General features: G+C 41.0%; 1 protein-coding gene across 1 annotated transcript; it reads left to right on the forward strand.

Moving 5' to 3' along the window:
• The first annotated feature begins 755 nt into the window (after positions 1 to 755).
• ankmy2a (ankyrin repeat and MYND domain containing 2a) lies at positions 756 to 20,211 on the forward strand. Its single transcript, XM_031576824.2, has 10 exons — positions 756 to 975; positions 1,520 to 1,584; positions 1,746 to 1,884; positions 9,692 to 9,790; positions 10,371 to 10,531; positions 11,524 to 11,738; positions 13,188 to 13,323; positions 13,926 to 14,054; positions 14,850 to 14,979; positions 18,620 to 20,211. Exons 1-10 carry the CDS (start codon positions 909 to 911, stop codon positions 18,781 to 18,783), a joined length of 1,305 nt encoding a protein of 434 aa, XP_031432684.1. The 5' UTR covers positions 756 to 908; the 3' UTR covers positions 18,784 to 20,211.
• The last annotated feature ends 386 nt before the right edge of the window (positions 20,212 to 20,597 follow it).

Here is a 20,597-nt window from a genome sequence, read left to right on the forward strand (position 1 = left end):
ACTAACAAACAAACTGCACCTAAAATATAACCTCCTTGGCAGAGGTAATAATGAAAGCAGTGGGGTATTTATAGCCAAAGATGTGCTTGTGATTACTGACTCTGAATAATGTTCCCTCCCGCACACATTTCAGCAGTAAAGCTCTATGAAACACCACAGAGACAAATTGAAAATGAATCGTCACAGACACCCTATCTAGCTCTCTCCACTGATTGTTGGACCTCCAGAGCAAGTGAAAGCTATTTCTCCGTAGTAGAGACAGAAACCAGGCTTAGTCAGTCATGCTGCCATTTTTCTGCCTAGAATTTATTTGTCTAGAGGCAAAATAAATAGTTAATTGTTTAAGTGTGACTTTTTTCTTAAATATAAAGTTACTGAAAGTTATTGTGGCCCAAAAACCGTGATACATACCGAACCGTTGGCCCACTGTACCGTTGCATCCCTAGCTCAGTGAGTTGTGCAAACGGTGACGTCATCTGCACGACATATTCATTGGAATTCCTTATCACGTTGTTACAAAAAATGTAATTGTGGCTGAAAATAAAAATGAAAAAACTCTGATCACCAGAATGAATTAAGTATATTTTAAAGCATGTGTCATGGAAGCCATTCCACTAACCTGTTTTTCTAAAAACGCCTCTAATGGAGAATCCCATTCATTTCGCCCAACGTTAGGAAAGCTACCACTAGGGGGCGACTTGATTACTTTCCCTCCCTGAGAACCACTGTTTCTGATGATGAGGATCATATTGGGACTTTTATTTTGACAAAGTAGACTTTGGTAGCCATTTGTGGGGAAGCTCAGGGTCGCTGATGAATTACACCAAGTAAACCAATGCTGATCAACTCGATTTGGTAACGTTATTCCTCTTTAGGCACGTCGAGAGACTACTACAATTGCAAGTAAAATGTCTGCTCCAGCAAAAGGGGACCTGAGAGACGACGAGAGGGAATTATTACTAGTTATCGCTGCAGGTAACTTTAGCTGTTAGAAACGGACTGCTGTTGGATAGCATAAAATAGCTTGGCGGCTGTTTAGATTTCATTCTTTGAAGTTACCATGTCTAATATACAACAGAAAACGCAAAATAACCAAGTTAACTAGCAAAGTACGAGTAACTGCATGTTATGTGGACCAGGACGTTCTAGTGATGAAATTGCAGTAATGGCTAGTATTTAGCGAAATAATTGGCTGTATGTCGATGTACAGTGGATGAGCAAAACTAATCTGCTATATAGCCAACGTTAGTTGATGCCTCGAAGTCTTCACGATGTGACGTGGTGAGATTAGGGGAAACGTTCTGTTTATCGGATTAAATTAGTTAATTAATCTGCTCTCAGTTGTGGTAATTGGTCGTGCTGTTTCCTTTCCTAAGTAGGCTAGTAGGTTTTCCTGAAGAGCAATTTATTGTTATACAGATATTCATATTTGCTATTCAAACAAATTTTAGGGCACGCTCATGTTAGGATTTGAACAGTTAAACCCCTTTGAGTGCTGACATGTCACACAATTTATTAGGTAACGTTCAGGAGGCTTCGCGACTGCTGGGTTGCAAAGAGGTGCGCGTCAACTGTTTGGACGAAGTAAGTACAATATGACTGCTGTCACACTTGAGTCATGAGTTTGTACGTACACGTTTCCTGTTAGTGATTCGCGCAGCGTCAGTTTACGTTACTCTTTCATTTTATACCAATATATGTGAGGAAGTAGGTTCAATGTATGCGGATTTATTATTTGTTTTCAGTATGGAATGACCCCCCTTATGCATGCTGCCTACAAAGGCAAAGCAGACATGTGCAAACTGCTTCTGCAGCATGGAGCTGACGTCAACTGCAACGAACACGAACATGGTTATACCGCCCTCATGTTTGCCGGCCTCTCAGGTGTGTATCTCTTTTGTATGCGATTGCGTTTCTTCTACTTTATTAGTGTGGTTGCCTTAACACAGCACTATCCCCTCTCAGTATTCATAGCCAGCAACCTATCCAATATAACAACTGCCCAACCATATTTACAATAACAACGCACAATGTTGTTCCCAGGATCCGTAAAGGCACTTCACAGTAAAACAAGTGAAAGGTGCTTCACAGTAAAACATGCACAGTCTGTAGCCCACAAGTGCTAAACACAACAACATGACTGCCCTACTATAGAACCTGAGTAGCAGGATACAACAAAAAAAGCGTGAGCATTGGGGTTTCCAAGCAGGCACCTTCCTTCATCAGTTTTTGGTTGAATTAGGCCCACACCACCTCCAGAAGGCTCAACAGTGGTGTCTGGCATCCCAGAGCTAACCCCCTCCATTCTCATGACGGGTTAGGACGCATGCCACTACAAGAGACAGATACAACAGATATACCTCAAGAAAGACCTCGACCAGATTCAGTGTTTCCCCTAGGTTTACAGCTCTTGGGGTTAGGGGGACACCGACACAAACACTTAAAGGAATCATGGTGTTCATGTGTTTCTTTTATTCTTTATTTATTCTGAAATGATTTAGGCAACAAGATAAACCAAAAGATAAGGATTTATTCCCTGATTCTCTCTCTGTCTCTTTCTCGTGCACGCGCTGTGAAAACGCAATTGTTTTCGGTCACATCATCAGCTCAATATCCCAGTGTGAACTACACATGGACTAGCTATAGCACATCTACTATACATTTTATGAGCACTGATTTCATTGTGATTGGCTTTCTACTGCTTAAAAGTTTTTTGTAAAATTTTACATCACAACATATTACTAGCTGGTTGTCGAAAAATCTGCTAAATGCCTTTCCAATATTTTAAATATATAATAAATGGTTATCTTGCTATTAATTGTCTTTAGCAACTGTTGTTACCATGATCTTACAGCTCAAAAAAGAATGGAGAGGATTTGAATAACTAGAAGAGACGAACAAAGAATAATTAGAAGTGAGATGAAACAAAGTGACTCATTTTCACATTTAGTTTTTTAACTATACATGCTAAATCTGATCAGTTTAGTAAGTGATGAGGCTGATGCACTCAATAGTTAGCTATCAACCAACTCCTCAGACTGGCTCGACTCCTCAGACTAACGTTACCTCAGTCAAGGTAGATAGCTAGCAAGTTAGCTGGCAAACTAGTCTTGAAAAGTGAGATGACGATACGCAGTTTCTTCTGACTTTCACACACAGAAAACAGCTGGGTGCTTGCTTCGTAGGTTGTGAAAGTCACAAAGCGACCGACATTTCCACAAGTGAAAACGTGAACGTGAAAACTAGCTTTATTGAACGTCCCACAAAGACCAATAATTAAAATGTTACATATCTCTGCAAATAAAAGTGTCATGGGTTTACAACCCATTCAAATTGCATTGATCTAGCTATGTCTTATCAATTCAGAGAACGATGGGGCTGTTGCTAGTTATAAACCAACACTTCTCAGTGACCGCCATACGAAGACGTTACTGGAGAGTTAGCTAGTCAGAACAAATAGGAGGATACTGATATTACTATTTTTAATACGTTTTGTCATTTAGACTTTTCTTACATCAACATGGTCGTCACTGTCATACAAACGCGATGAGTCGTCATCATTGGTGCACAAAAATACGGTCTCATCCAGTGAGAACAGATGCGGACGTCTCTGATTGCTAGCCTTTACTGCAAGAGACACTGTAATCCTCGTGCCATCTGTCAGTGGTGAAGTGTAGTTAAGAAATACTTCAGAAAAGTCAATGATAGCACACCCAGTTTCCGGTTTACAAATAAAAGTAAGTTGTTTATATATCCACTAGCGGGGTATTATTTCATGAATTAATGTATAAAAACTGTGTCTTTAAAAATTGCGTCCAGCCGCGGCCGCTTTGTAGAAATCTAGCTTTGGGAATTAGAGGGTTAATTGAACAAAATGAACTTGACCTTCAAGTGGGCGGGGGGTGCCGTTGGGGGGGCAGGGCGCCCCCCCCCCCCCAATATATTAGTAGGGGAAACACTGACATTTCTGCTGAAAATACGTATCTGTTTTAATTCAGGTTTATTCACGACCCCAAATAGTCTGCGAGCTCCCACAACCACTGGCTTGCTTTTTCAGCAGCCTCAGACAACTACTTTGAGTGACCGTCCTCGGAAATCCAACCAAACCAAAATCCAACAGAAGTGTTTAGTTCCAAAGCCTATCTCCGCAGGTCTTGTGTGTGCTTGCCAACCTCATTGCTTTGTTTCTGGTACTAGTCCTACATACTTTAGCTTCTTCCTTAGCTTCCAAATGCTTCTTCATTTGTATTCAAGGGGAAGAGAGTGGGAGTCAACCGGAAGTTTGTAGTTTTCAGCGTTAGCATTTTAACACTTTCCGATTCCATAGAAAAAATCCCTATGGAAAAATAATTGGGTATTTACAAAGTCGTCGAAAATAAGGTGTGAGCAAAACAACGCCCGTAGAATGCGGTTTGTTGAGTTCAAATGTATTTATCTCGTTAAAACAAAGATGTTGCTGCCAATATGCTAAGGCATCGTGTCACTTGCTTCAGGCAACATGAGGGACTCTAGAGTGGTATCCATAGTTACAGACAACTCTTAACTCACACCCCGCGGTTTCTTATGAAGGTGAACGTTGCAGCTCTAGCTCTTAAAACATCTGATTAATTTTATTTAACACAGGGGTTTTCAACTGGTTTTGTCCCAGGGACCACCACCTTCTGACTAGAAAGTAATTTGCGGCGCACTGATGTGCCTGTGTGCGTGTTTGTAACCGCCGCCACGCCCCCTCCCCCCGCACAGATATTCTGCCTATAACACTTACATATGTGAAATGATCAGGGTACATCGCTAGCCACCACGCCCCCTTCCCCTGCACAGATATTCTGCCTATAACACTTACATATGTGAAATGATCAGGGTACATCGCTAGCCGCCACGCCCCTCCCCCTGCACAGATATTCTGCCTATAACACTTACATATGTGAAATTATCAGAGTAGATCACTAACCGCCGTCGCCACCCCCCTCCCCTCGCGCGAAAATTCCGCCTGTAGCACTTGTCAGTGTCATTTCTTGTCATTTCACGATATTCAAGAGTAATCTGGAAATGTCTTGAAATATCAAAGCGAATTTATAAAAAAAAAAAAAATTCAATGGTAAACTGATCAACATAGGCTCATGTCACGGACCCCCTGCAATGTCGTCACGGACCACCTGGGGGCCACGGACCCCCGGTCGAAAACCCCTAATTTAACAGATTGTGGCTATCAAATCCTTAGGTAATCGGTGTGTGTGTTAAACTTATATTGTGGTTGTTGTGAGAACACTCTGATCGGTAAAACTAACTATGGATAGCATCAACTCACCTTGTGAAATTGGTGACTCATTAAGGTAAGTGACTTGCCTTGTAGTCTGTTATTTTTCGCTGATAGCAAACAGACATATTTTAGAGACATAAATGGTAAAAGTATATAGAGACGACGTACACGTCCATGTGCGTTTTTTAACTGAATCAAATGCGGGGTGTCTGAGGCACTTATTTAACTATCATGGTCGTTAGCTTGTCGATTTTCCAAAACCTTATTCATTCTGGTAGGGATTTTCTTATTAAAACTGGAACTTGCTATCTGCCGCATACAAAATGACGACATCACCCCCACACTCTATTGTTTAACCCAATGAAGTAAACAATGACGACATCACCCCCACACTCTATTGTTTAACCCAATGAAGTAAACGATGACGACATCACTCCCACACTCTATTGTTTAACCCAATGAAGTAAACAATGTTCTCACACTCAGAAAAGGAGTTTTTTTTTGAAGATTGTGTTTTGCATCATTTGCCTGTCCTGTTTGTATGTGTGCTTGGTGTCAACTTTTCTGCCCCTCGCACAAAATAATTCCTACTGTCCCTGTCATTAACCAGCAAAGAGTGAACCTCAGCTCTCAACTGGAAAACATTTTTGGAACCTGGTTATGTCTTCACGAATAGCAACCCTGGGTCAGGCTAGTTTTACATCCAGACAAAATCTGTAATGAGTCAACATCTTGCAGCTTCCGTATTCACAGAGGCACATATGGAGGAGTTGGGAGGACATCATAAGCGGCTCCAACGATGAATTTAATGCGGTGCTCATCCATAGGCCAAAGTTCTCTTCAGCTGATCGTCCTTGTCTCAGCAGCATTCCACTTCCTCCATTGGCCTTGCTGTGCTTGAGAAGCTGCTGTTGCTGCTCGTCTAGTTTCCTCTTTTTGCCCGCGAACAAAGCTAGGTCGCCTTACCCCATGCTTTCCAACTGTCACCTAGCCCAAACCCTGCTCTTCCACACTCGATCTGCCCAATGGTATAAGATGCATTATAAGACATACCATTGTTAGAATGCTGCACAGTTTTGTTTGTGGTTAGCATGTACATTACATTTGACATGATTCTTACAGAAAGAAGTTTCTTACGCTGTTGTAAAAACCTCATACACCATTAGCAATGCATGAATTATGCTTTCTAATTGAGCTTGCTTGGTTGCTAACGGGAAAACAGTGATAACCTGCAGAGTGTACATCCCTGCACATGTTATTTATGAAAGATTGCAGCGTATGGCTGTAACCTCATTGGTGTCATCCCTGTCTTGTGGATATTTGTACATTTTCCGGATGCCAAAAGTCATCTTACTCAGTCCCGTCTCAGGCTAGCATGCCAATAAATTAATTACATTTACATTTAGTCATTTAGCAGATGCTTTTGTCCAAAGCGACGTACAAGGGAGAGAACAGTCAAGCTAAGAGCAATAAAAACCTGGTGTAACAATAAATACTACTTTATATAAGAAATAGAAAAACGACATAGAAAGAAAAAGAAGTGCAGGAATGTAACTGCTGAAGTGCAAGTTAAACACTAGTCAAGGTGCCAGTTAGGAAGGGAGCTGCTCTCTGAAGAGTTGGGTCTTCAAAAGCTTCTTGAAGGTAGAGAGGGACGCCCCTGCTCTGGTAGTATTAGGCAGTTCGTTCCACCAACGTGGAACTACAAATGAGAATAGTCTGCACAGACGCCAGTGCCAAACGACGCTCACTAGACGAGCGCAGCGTCCTGGGTGTAACATTTGCCCTTACAAGAGCATTTAGGTAGGTGGGAGCAGAACCAGCAAGCACTCTGTAGGCAAGCATAAGTGACTTGAACTCAATGCGAGCAGCCAGAAACTTTGCTCAGTCTTTTGTCAATAAAAGTTTGTAACATTGTAAACGTATCTTAAAAGAAAAGAGACCAAGTGAGTGGACAGAGCTCGGCTGCCTAATATGTAGTACTTAATGGTTATGGTGATTAGCAACAACGTTCAAGTTCTTCCTGGATCTTGATGAGGTGCGTAACGGTCTATAACTGGCCTAAGCGGTCTTGCCTCCTCATATGAAACCTTGCCCATGGCACAGTTTCTCCAGGCAGATAAAGTTAAGAAGAAATTTCTATTATTAAGTTTTTATATCACTTTGTCTTTAACACTAAGTCCTGCTGTATCAAGCAGCTTAAAAGCTAAAACAGCATCTGGAAGCTTCATTTTTAACTTACTCATTTTGTTGTAATTCCGGTCGAATTCAATGATGTAATCCAGCATGGAAACTTTACTTTCTCGTTTGATGTTGTCGAACTCCGTGTAGGCATCATATTGACGGTCTTTTTCCTCTTTCAAAAACACGGTATCCAATTTATGCAAAAGCGTTGCCAGGCCATTCTCTTTGTTCAAATCGACCGCGGCTACTTCCAAGGCTGTGTTCCTCGCTCTTCCTGTTAGCGATAAAGCCACCGCCAAGGCCTGTTTCTTCGCATCCAATTGGGTGACTAGTTTCCAAATTTCAACCTCGTTTTTCCAACTCTCATATGATTTCTTCTCATCAAACAAAGGTGGTATTTTGTAATTGTTTGACAACCATCCTCTGCTACCAATGTTAACTCGAATAGATGACAACAATTATATAGGTATTAAATATATCACTTAACTGGAGCTCTCAGTACACATGCATCACAGGCATTGTTCAATTCTAAACTTGCCGCCCCGAACCGCACATGCGCAGTTATACTTAACAAACTCCACTTAAGAAGTTCCTGGGACAATTCTGGCATTCCGGAAAGTTTTATTTATCTGGGATTCGTTGTTAGTTAAGAAGAGCATTTAAGAATGCGGAACAGCAGTCGTAGATAGGCCAGATTGGAGTGTTCTTAAGGGCTGGATTTGTGAGAAATCATTGGCGATTGCGTTCACATCAATTTGACAGACATCCTCGGATTTAAGTAATTATAATAATAATCATATGACGCCTTTTTCTATATGAATGTTCCAGCGTCACTATGATCTGACCGCATTACTTGCTCTTGAACTTGAAGTTCAGTAATATTTTTTAATTACTTTAAAATGATTTCTGATTTTTATAAAGAATAGTTTTCCATGTTAAACTATTTTGTTGAACTTTGTTATAATGTTGTGTTATTATTGTTGTAGTTCTACCGAAGTTACTGATTCCTTGTTTGTGTATTTGATTGCCTAATATGTTCTTCCTGGTTATTTAATGAGGTTTTGTTTGAGTACATAAAATAAAAGTTTTGTTTTCTTTATAAAACTTAACATGTGTTGTTGTCTTTTATACCAAATGGCTATTTCTCCTGATTACATTGGTGGGTATAGTTCATATCTGCCATGTAGCATAACCACAAAACAAGCTGTATATATCTGTAAATTCATTCACTCATATGCACTACATATGTAACAAAGCCACAGAACGTAACTCCCAGGTACTGCTTCCATCTCCATCACAGTACCGCTGCCACATCCACAAACCTAGATTTTCACTCCGAATGACATACCACAAACATTTTAGTCAATTTTTTTGCCAGAAACATTATCATTCAAGATAGCACACATTTCTCGAAAACAGGAAATATGTTCTGATCCTATTTCTTATTTTACTAAATTGACTAAATTGTCTTGCTCAATCTCTGGCCTGGATTAGCGCAGGGGCCTATGGGGCACCCGGGCCCTAAAGACCTGCACCAAGTAAGCCCTGCTGTTCCAGGGTTGGCCCTTGAGAGACCCTGTTGTGTGGTTGCTGGTTAAAGCGTAACTCTAAAAACTCTAACTCTACTCTAACTTTAAAAGATGGGGTGCTTCGTGCTCTCAGATTATTGTTGCAGAGTTTGTGCTAAATGGCATATTTGGGATCAACGTTTTTAGATGCGGAGAAAAAAATCGGATAAAAATGTGGAAGCATGTCAAACTACCTCAAAGGGGCCCGACGGGCCTCAGTGCCCGGAGGGTTTACCCAGAGCCTCAGTGCCCGGAGGGTTTACCCAGAGCTAACGGAAATCTGCACAGTTACTAGATAGATGAGACGGATTTTAGCGTTAGGATATTTGTTTCTGTAAAAGCTTCAGACCCAGATCACTTGGCAAAAGGCCCCGAGCAGCCTGTGGGAACACAAGTTGTGTACCTGTTATTCACATGACCATAAACCATCAGAATCAACTTGAGGATGATCCAGAAACTAGTTACCAATTCAAAAACATAGCTCAAAAACCTGCTAATGTTGAGAATCGAAAGTCCCAATGTAAAGTGTTTTTCCCCTGTGATTGTGTGATTTGTACTTCACTCTTTTCAATGACTGTCTGAATCCCTTTTATAAAACTATAACCCAAGTCATCACCATGTGTAGCTCAGCTCTGCTGTATTGTGCTTTTATTAAATCATGACTCGTGCCTTCATGCAGGTAAAACCGAAATCACCTGGATGATGCTGGATGCCGGGGCTGAGACAGATGTGGTGAATTCTGTGGGGAGGACGGCAGCACAGATGGCTGCTTTTGTTGGTATGGACCTTGAATTGATGACCTTTGACCTGAAAGTAGATGGAACCTCTCTCAGGGGATAACCCCCAAACAATGCAATAAGAGGATTTGGGTCAATCTATGATCTATGATTGGTCACTAGCAGAGGAGTTCTACATGTCCTTCTTGGCTGACCAAATACCACACTTCCTGGATCATCTGCAATAGTCTTGCCACACTGCAATACTCTAGTCTAGAAATAACCAGGGCCTTCACTAGGAACCAAACTGTTTGTCAAGTGGATGTACTGGGAAGCATAGGCTTAGGTTTATTTCCGAGCCATCATGTTTGTATGATGAAGTGGTGAGTGTTTTAATAGACAAAGACCAAACTCCAGAAGCTCCCAACTCCAGATGGGTAGAAAATGTTTCTAGGATCATTTGAATTCCATATACAATATCCTCAGAGTATATTAAATGGCCCTTAATGGGTTCTGTTTGTTGGCCAGAGATTGTTCCTGATGTCTTGGAAGGGAAAATTACTGACCTTTACTGACTTGACTGAAAATCTAGATATTGAACATTTCTTACTCCTCACTTTTTGACTCTCTCTTCCCCTGCAGGACAACACGATTGTGTCACTGTCATCAATAATTTCTTTTCTCGTGCGAGACTGGACTATTACACCAAAGCCCAGGGTCTAGAGAGGGAGCCCAAGCTAGCGCCCAAACTAGCAGGCCCCCTCCACAAGATCATTATGAGCACCAATCTCAACCCTGTGAAGGTAACTAAAGGAATGCACATAGTAACTGACAAAAAGCTTTATTGTGTTCGTTCATCACCTTAATTATGTTATCTATAAAATGTAAACACAGAGTATGAACACGCTGCTTCCTACTGTGGAGCTTTCTGGTTTTCAAGGCACAAAAGTAATATTGTAATATCAGCGTGGGAAATAAAAGCAAAAACAAGAAGTGTAGATCATGCTTACAAAAGAAAATATTGTCATGGCATATACAAGCCAATTAAATGAGATCTAAATGACCAATATCTTGTAAGCAGTGGTATATACAAACACAAAACTCTACACTTATGCTGTTTAGTGAGGTTGTCAAGAAAATGAAAAAATACGTAACTGTTTTTACCTTTTGTCATCGCACTTGATCATGGTACCCTTTGACCTTGCTACTCCCTAAAACTGAAAGAAATGAGTATTGAAACTAAGTTGTTACCATGTGAATTGAACTCATTAATAGTGGGTTTTACGCTGTCCTGCCATTATGACAGAAAATTGCATAACTGTACACTTAGCTTAGGTACTTCAAATGATTGTATTTGTCAGTGGATTTATTTAAAGGAAAAGGGAGAAATGAACAGTAAACCAAACGCTTTATTGAACTAGAAGTAAAGCAGCAGTTTTGTTGCCGTGGTATGATTGGTGATTTGGGCTTGGTGTTGCCTGTGTGTTTATTGTTTATTGTTTATTGTTTATTGTTTATTAAGGATCCCCATTAGTCTACACCATGGTGGAGACTATTCTTCCTGGGGACCAGGCAAAAAATATTACAATACAATATAAATACATAAAATGCAGTACAGCATGATCAATTATCACAAAAACACAGACTTAAAAAACAACATTTACATTAAAAGTAAAATAATACCTAAAAATCCCTTAAATACGTAAAATAATAATCTAATCTACTATAATTTCCTTTCTAATTATAGCTGCCTTGAGTTTCCTTTTGAAATCACATTGTTGAAATCTGTTGACAGATGGTGTTGCTGGTTCAAGAGAACCCTATGCTTGCGGAGCCAGATGCACTGGAGAAATGCAGTCATGTGATGGAGTTGATCTGTGAGAAGTGTGTGAAGCAGCAAGACATGAATGAGGTCCTGGCTATGAAGATGCACTACATCAGCTGTGTGCTCCAGAAATGTGCTGTCTTCATGAAAGACCGCCAGGACAAGTTGGACGGTCTCATCAAAAGGTAATGCATTTTGCCCGTTTTTTTGTCAGGTACACTTTGTTTTAGAAATGTAAATGTTTTCCCTAAGTGCCATTCATTTAAATAAAATGCCATTCCATAGATGCCGTGCCCTAGCTGCTGTTCCTGTGCCCTTCTTGCCCTTGACTACTTCTATTAGTGGCTGTAACAACTAATCGACTTGATAGACAGAGATCTACATTCAAAGTAGTTGTCAACTAATGTAATGGTCAAGAAGTTGGTTACGCCATTGAGCACGTTGTTGCACGCATTTAACTAGCTCATTAGACATGGGAAGAAAGGTTCTTTCTAGATCTGTGGGGTAGGTGATTTTGCTATAATGAGAGAAAAACAAAAAATCCAGTAGACTGAGCAGGATTGAGATTGAGATTGGATCCTGATAATTTCATCCATAAGGAGCGCTGCAACTGCCACATTTTGAATAGCTCAGAAACCAAAAATTAGGAACTTTTTATGACTCTTTTTATAACTCTGCTTGGATTCCAAGTGATCGCTGCTTGCTGCTAATATGTAAACGTATTATAATGACCGAGTGTACCCCTGTCCTGTTATAAATGTTGATACTCTACATATAGTATTGTTTTTTTTTGTTTTTTTAAGATTTATTTTTGGGCTTTTTGTGCCTTTAATCGATAGTGCAGTGAAGAGTGGGACAGGAAATGAGAGGGAGAAGAGCTGGGGAGTGGACAGGAGAAATGACATCGGGCCAGATTCGAACCCGTGTCCTCCATGGGCGTTAAGCCCGAATGTGGTCGGGGCTACTGCTTGCGCCACAGTGCCCCCCATAGTATTGTTTTTCAAACATATTCTTTCCTTTAACTTATAATCCTACATTTTATGCTACATTATACATGTTTCTCAAAGGCCCCACGTGGTGAGGTTACAACCAGCTGAATACCCTTCCCTTCACAAGCATGTGCGAGTACCTAGGGTGGCCATAAAATCTCGACCCAGTGTTTTGGTGTGTTCGCTCTGGGCTGCTGTTGAATCATGGCAGTGCATCATGGCGGACCCCACGGAAGAAGACCCGCTCCTTATGGAGATAATGAGAACCCAGCCAATCCTAGTTGTGTACTGTAGTTCAAGTCTGTAGTCCCAGTCTTGGGTTATTGACATGATAATAAGTATTCCCAAAGCACCGCTGGGGAACATAGGCTATGTAGGGTAGGCTGTAGGAATACAACAGAAATTAAAAGAGTTTTCTCTTTAGTCACTCATGTAATATTCATATCTAGGTAGATATACCTCTCCCACCTACCAATGCTGATCTGATATATATATATATATATATATGTTATCAAGTTATAAGGCCACCTTCTGTAGTCTTTGGCAATATTGTTTTAGTGTAGTCTATATTTCCTGCTCCTGTATTTTGTTACCCTTTGTTTCCCCTTTTAAATATATTTCTGTCTGTAAAATCTTTGACTGCAGCCTTCTGAAAGGACGAGATGGAGATGGCTTCCCTGTGTTTCAGGAGAAGTTCATACGTGAGTGCATTCGGAAATTCCCATACTGCGATGCCACTCTACTGCAGCAGCTGGTCAGAAGCATTGCACCAGTCGAGATTGTAAGTATATGATACACCACGGGAGGACTGTTGTATGTGATCAAGATGTGTCAATTTAGTCTAGAGACAATTCAAAGTTGTTGAGTACAAGACTCTTGAAAATGAATGGCAACAAGGCTTTTCCTCTACGCCACCTCCCTTCTTAGATGCCCACTTACCTTGAGCCAAAGACTGTCTCACGCCACCTCCCTTCTTAGATGCCCAGATTGCCCACTTACCTTGAGCCAAAGACTGTCTCACGCCACCTCCCTTCTTAGATGCCCACTTACCTTGAGCCAAAGACTGCCAATTCTCATTGGTCTTTGCTCTTGGGAGGCATTCTGATTGGTTAAGGAGTCGTTCCTATCAGTATTTAGTCCTCATTTCTCCACGGTTGTCTCATGAGTGATGCAATACAACTGATGACTCCTAATGAACTCTTGAATAGTTTCTGCAGTATGTTTGTAAAAGCTTGCTATTTTGTTTCTTTCTAAGGGTAACTTGATCTGCCTCAGACATTCAGACTTTGAGACATTAACACGTTTCCTCCCCAGGGTAGCTTGATCTGCCTCAGACATTCAGACATTTAGACATTGAGACATTAACACAGGTTTCCTCCCCAGGGTAGCGACCCCACTGCCATCTCTGTACTCACGCAGGCCATCACAGGCCAGGTGGGCTTTGTGGATGCTGAATTCTGCACGGCCTGTGGAGAAAAGGGAGCTGAGAAACGATGTTCCATCTGCAAAATGGTAATGACTCTGACTTCTTCTTCTTTCCCTAAAGACCTACATGCCTTTACACTGAATGTGCTTCTATAGCCCTTGCACATTCTGACAGCAATCAGCCTATTTACACCTATGTCGGGGAGCTCAAATTCATGTATGTAGTTGATTTGGACTCATTTGAAAGTAGACATCTTGGCCCACCATATCACATAGTTAGAGTCGTTTTTTTTTAATAAGAATTATTAATACGACTTTAAAGTAAGGTAACTAGTTGACAAATATCAAGAAACTGAGACCAGCTGTTTTGGTTTACAAGCCATATCATGACTTCTGAACAGTAAGCTCAAATTTGACTCCATAGGTCCACCTATGTGTTGTCAGCATTGACACAAAATTGATGTTGAATGGTGTGGAAAATGCAAAGCTCTTTCTGCAGGGTTTACATTAGACCTCTCCACAGTCCCTTTTAATGCGATTCAAGGCCTGGAAAAATATGACATCCACACCACCCATTCCTTTATAGTGATTTTATTCCCATCTGAACAACGCACAGGTGGACATACAAGCTGTTCACTTAAAAATAGACTTATTGGTCCTCCAATGGGCACAATCATTCCTCTTCTGTGTGACCCACATGCGTGGATCAGTTCCCCTACTATAGGCCTTATGAATGGCCGAAGACATCGTGACATCACGATGGGTATCTTTTTCTTTGCTCCCTTATTGTGCCAAAGGCTCCATAGCGTTTAACATGCAACTCCCAAAAAGATGAGAACATGTCTTGGTGGTGTATTGTGACTGTCTGTAAACTGTGTGCAGGTGATCTACTGTGATCCAGCCTGTCAGAAGATGCACTGGTTCACCCATAAGAAGTTGTGCAAAAGATTGCAGGAGCAGAGGGAGAGGCATGAGATGGAGTCTGCTAAACACGCCGAGAGACCAGTCACAGGTATTTAACAAAAACACTTCTACAGAATTCTACCTTTTGACTCCAGTGTGGTCTCGGGACTGGGAGCGGAGTCTGATTAGGTTGTTTTGTGTTTTAAGTGTTTTAAGGAGGAGGGAAAAGAGGTGTGTTGTTATCAACATTGTCTTTACTCTATGCCTGCCTTCCAGTATATTCTTGCTAGAGGCTATAAATCAGGTTTATAGGGATTTAGCCGAAAATGGACCAGGTCCATTCTACACAAACAAGCCATTAACTTGGCAGCACGAGTGTTTTAAGAATATTCCCAAACAGGCGTAAATGTAATGCCAACAGACATTTAGGTGTAGGTTTAGGTATCATTTAGGTATACTTTATACACGGGGCGACAATGGTACAGGAGGTAGAGAAGTCGTTTAGTAATCAGAAGGTTGCTAGTTCGATTCCCTGTCGAAGCGTCCTTGAGCAAGACACTGAACCCCTAATTGCTCCTGATGTGCAGTGTGCCATCAGTGTAAATGTAAAATGTGTATACATCCTTGTAAGTCGCTTTGGATAAAAGCGTCTGCTAAATGACTAAATATAAATGTAAATGTTATACCCCTTGCAATAAAATCCACTCACCTCATTCAACAAAATGTTGCCACAGACGATTTGTGGTGTTGCGGACCTCGGTTTAAGTCCTTGCTTTACCATGACCCAGGGGTCTTGGATTTCCCGTTGCAGGGTAGTTAAAGAAGAGTTGGTTGTAGGCTGATTAGCATTATGCTAGCATTATTAGCATTTGATAATGCAGTGTTTCCCAAACTGTGTGCCGTAAGAACAGCCCAGGTATGCCGCAAGAAAATTCCAAGTGCAGGGTTTTTTGACGTTAATAAGAATTTAAATGACTGAAATTGTAGGCTATTTAAATCACATTTCATGTCATTATGTCTTAACTTCACTGACTATTCTAATAAAAAAGGCATATTTGCACTTTCATCCATCTTGATATCATCTTTATTGGCCAATCCTACGATATTACGCCCGCACTCAACTACTACCCAACCACACCGCACACAGTACAACAACAACATAGACCCAACCACACCGCACACAGTACAACAACATAGACCAGACCACACCGCACACAGTACAACAACATAGACCCAACCACACCACACACAGTACAACAAAATGGACCCAACCACACCGCACACAGTGCAACAACAGAGACCCAACCACACCGCACACAGTACAACAACAACAGAGACCCAACCACACCGCACACAGTGCAACAACATAGACCCAACCACACCGCACACAGTGCAACAACATAGACCCAACCACACCGCACACAGTACAACAACAGAGACCCAACCACACCGCACAGTGCAACAACAGAGACCCAACCACACCGCACACAGTGCAACAACATAGACCCAACCACACCGCACACAGTGCAACAACATAGACCCAACCACACCGCACACAGTACAACAACAGAGACCCAACCACACCGCACAGTGCAACAACAGAGACCCAACCACACCGCACAGTGCAACAACATAGACCCAACCACACCGCACACAGTACTACAACATAGACCCAACCACACCGCACACAGTACAACAACATAGATCCAACCACACCGCACACAGTACTACAACAACATAGACCCAACCACACCCACACAGTACTACAACAACATAGACCCAACCACACCGCACACAGTACTACAACATAGCTGCATTCAAATGTAACAGATATAGCCTACAGTTGTTGGCTAATAACTGCCATGCTGTATAGCCAAAAGACATACAAAGAAAATGGATAATTACCTAAAAAGGACATCTGACCATGAACCTGACCCTCTTGTAGCGATGAAAAGAAAAAGAACATGAAAGTGGTGAGCAACATTCAATACAATAATCAATACAATAATCAATACTGGGTTCATGTTCACTGGAGCCTCCTCTGTGCCTTGGGTTGGAACCAAGCTATGGTCCCAGTAAACTTAAGACATCTCAAGACAAAACATGCACCTCTTGCCAACAAGAATGTTGAGCATTTAATTAGTTTGAGAAGTCAAACTGACAAAACACATTTCATGATAAAAACTACAGTTACAAAACTACCTTACTTTAAAGTTTCTGAAAAAGCTTTAGCAGCTGGTCTCACACAGTGGGCGAATCTTTAACCTTGTCTGCGTGAAAAGCTATTGTAAGTATAATATTTGGCCCAGATACTGCAAGAGAAATATCAAAAAGTTTCCTTGATGAGGAAAATGAAAGAGAGTTGAAAATGTGCTCTGTAGTTGGATGAAACAACAGATACCAGTAGGCATGCACATCTCCTTGTGAGATATGTTGATGAGGAGAGCATTAAGGGGATTGCTTTTGCTAAAACAACAGGTGAGGAAGTGTGTCAAGTGACATCTGAGGGTCTTGATAAATGGGGACTAAATTGGAAAGATTTTGTAGGTGTGTGCATGGATGGGCCGCACGTGAGTCTTTGATGTATTGATACCAAACCTGGTACGTGGACTTGGGACCCTGTCCTCAGGACCTGCAAAAAAAAGTGCATCATTTGACCACTAGGGGGCACTACAATAAGAAGAAAAAAAAACATATTTTACCTATTAACAGTTTATATGTTTGCCTTAAAAAAAAGTGAATCTTGTTTCTAGTAATACCGTGGGAGATGGCAAGGCCAAGACATAACGACCCCACTCGTCTGCATCAGTGTACCATGGCCAGGACTGTTCAAGATCCCAAACGAACAGACAACATTGCCCAGACCCATGCTTAGCTTTCATGGAAAGTAACATCGGAGAATATTTTGAATTGATACGTCCAACAACTTTACCAATGTGGTAGGCCTGTTGTTTTAAAAATGTGCAAAAAGCTGCATTTTTTTATCAGGGAATTCAACCATTTTGAGCCTGGTATGTCTATAGGTTATGGAACATTTGAAAGTATTTGATCTTACACTTATTCAAAAAGGTTTGTGTTTTGGATAAGTGGTACAGTAGGTAGTCTACACTGTAACATATTTATCCTTTGTTGCCAGGATAAAACCCCAAACTGCAAATAAATTAGCACTCCCAATGTATCAATCAACTCTTTAACTCTTTTAAGTCAGGCATCTACAGTTTATCAATCAACTCTTTAACTCTTAGTCAGTCATCTTCAGTTAATCAATCAACTCTTTAACTATTTTAAGTCAGGCATCTTCAGTTTATCAATCAACTCTTTAACTCTTAGGCATCTTCAGTTTATCAATCAACTCTTTAACTCTTAGACATCTTCAGTTTATCAATCAACTCTTTAACTCTTAGTCATCTTCAGTTTATCAATCAACTCTTTAACTCTTAGTCATCTTCAGTTTATCAATCAACTCTTTAACTCTTAGTCAGGCATCTTCTCACAGTTTATCAATCAACTCTTTAACTCTTAGTCAGGCATCTTCTCACAGTTTATCAATCAACTCTTTAACTCTTAGTCAGGCATGTTCTCACTTCCCCCTTAGCCCCTCCCTATTAACCTAGTACCCTATCCTATGCCCTAAATAATCCTACCTGGATGATTCCGCATATGGCCTGATTTATTCGTTGTTTTATTGATGACTTCAAAGACATCTTCCGAAGATGATACCTTAATGAATACTTTTATTTCTTTAACAGTTGATGCGACACAAACTGCCATGGCAACAGAGTCAGTTGAAGAGACAACCACAGCATTGAAGGACCTCTCTGTGGAGCTCCCCCGGTCGTCTGCCAAGTCTTCATCAGATGCCTCGAGTGACACGCTCATCTGTCCAACTACTTCTACTACCAACACAGACTGAATGTTTTTGCCCACTCAACAAATATCCATGCCATGCTTCAGCTTTGAAGAACGCAGACACATACATCAAGAGAAAGGGCCATGACTAGAGAAAAATGTCCTGTTTCTTGTGAAAAAGTGAAATAAAAACAAAATGTGTCAAACAATCATTGTTACAACTTTTGAGATGACATTAATTGAAAAAGCATTGCAACACAAGGACTAAATCACGTACTCATTTTTTGTGTAGAAAGGTTTTTTTCAATTCACAATTTAAGAAAAGGCAAGATTATTAATCGCAAACATTAAATTCATCATATACACTACATTTGATCAAATCTGCTCAGACTGCAGAGTATGCCTTGACGTTATGAGAACTGTTGTTTGACAAAGTCTTAAAGGAACAGACCAGGAACTCACTTTTAGATGAAGCACCACATTTTGAACTACATTTGTTTATTTATTCACCCTTCCAAAATATGATTTTGAGGCTAGGCCACAAGATCCTGTGACCTTACCTCTTTCCTGAAACACCTAGTATCTGGAATGCTTTGAAAGTGACTTATTTATTTAATGAATCAACATGCCATATTGAGTGTTTTGTTTTTGGAGAAGTGAACCAGTTTAATTACCAGTTCAGTAAATGACATTGGGTTTGAAGTTCCAATACAACCCACTGCCAAGAGGTCTATCTGGACTAGCATACTGCAGTAAACTCATTTCTACTCCACAGGTCATCGGCTGGAACCGTGAGTGCTGTACTCCTGGACATGTACCATGTTTGGGCGCCTGCCTAGAGGCGTTAGTTACCATGGTGAATAATGCCCTGGGGGTGCTTACTAGGGAACGTTGCATTTCAGTACCAGCATGTGTCCTTCAATTGGTCAGAAGTCTTACCTTGGATTGCTTGCAGACAATGTGTTGTCCCTCCTCTAATGTGTGTCCTCAGACATGGTGTGTGTGTGTGTGTGTCTGTGTGTGTGTGTGTGTGTGCGTGTGTGTCAGTCAGTGGCATGCAGTATGTTTTACTTATAGGCAAGCAGCCCCCGCCCCACCCCCCCTGCTCCTGCATACACACACACAAACCATCACCGCAACACATGCACTGGCTGTTAAAACTGCTTGTTTAAAAGAACTACTGCTCCAGCCTATTCTTCCCTTTGTTTTCCCGGTGCATTTCTCCTTTATGCTGTACTGTAGCCATCTACACATTTCTGCACTACTTTTTGCCAAAGAAATCAAATTAAAAATGATGTATAACTGTGCCTGGCATTTTGTGACCCAATGAAATTGACAGGAGCCTGCAAGGAGATGTTGTCCACTAGGGGTCAGGCTTAAACAATAAATGCCAGATGACTGAATACCAACTAGAGGGAAGCAGAGAATATTAGCTTTGAGAATGTGTGTAGCTGTGGGCTCTGACTGACCGCTCAATAAATGTTCAAAGCTATTTCTGTCTTCCTTCCTGAAGTTACTATATCTAAGCTCTGGTGATGTTTTTGATTTTATCGTCAGTTTCACTTGCGTGTGTCAACTAGCATACAGTTAATTATGTTATTTCTTGTCTGTCACAGTTGTATGCAGCATACCTAACGTTACTGGTTAGTTTCGGACATTTAGGCCTGAGGTGTTAGGCTAAGAAGGCCGCAAACCCGCTCAAGTAGGAGAGAGAACCTTGCAGCATTTGTCGACACTGCATCTGTGAGGAAATTTGAAACGTCTAAACAACAAAGTGCAATGGGTATTTCTTTTTAAGTGGGCTATTTAAAGGTAATTGTTTGAGTAAAATGAAAAATGTTTTATTTTATGAACTACTGACATTTCTCCCGAATTTCA

This window comes from Clupea harengus, chromosome 11 (genome assembly GCF_900700415.2).
Source record: "Clupea harengus chromosome 11, Ch_v2.0.2, whole genome shotgun sequence".
NCBI classification, from domain to species: Eukaryota; Metazoa; Chordata; class Actinopteri; order Clupeiformes; family Clupeidae; genus Clupea; species Clupea harengus.

Excerpts from the sequence above, each read along its gene's own strand:
- ankmy2a (XM_031576824.2), top strand. The coding sequence starts at position 909 with ATGTCTGCTCCAGCAAAAGGGGACCTGAGAGACGACGAGAGGGAATTA. Across the intron at positions 9,791-10,370 it reads ACAGATGGCTGCTTTTGTTG|GACAACACGATTGTGTCACT; the intron begins GTATGGACCTTG and ends CTTCCCCTGCAG. Across the intron at positions 13,324-13,925 it reads GCATTGCACCAGTCGAGATT|GGTAGCGACCCCACTGCCAT; the intron begins GTAAGTATATGA and ends TTTCCTCCCCAG.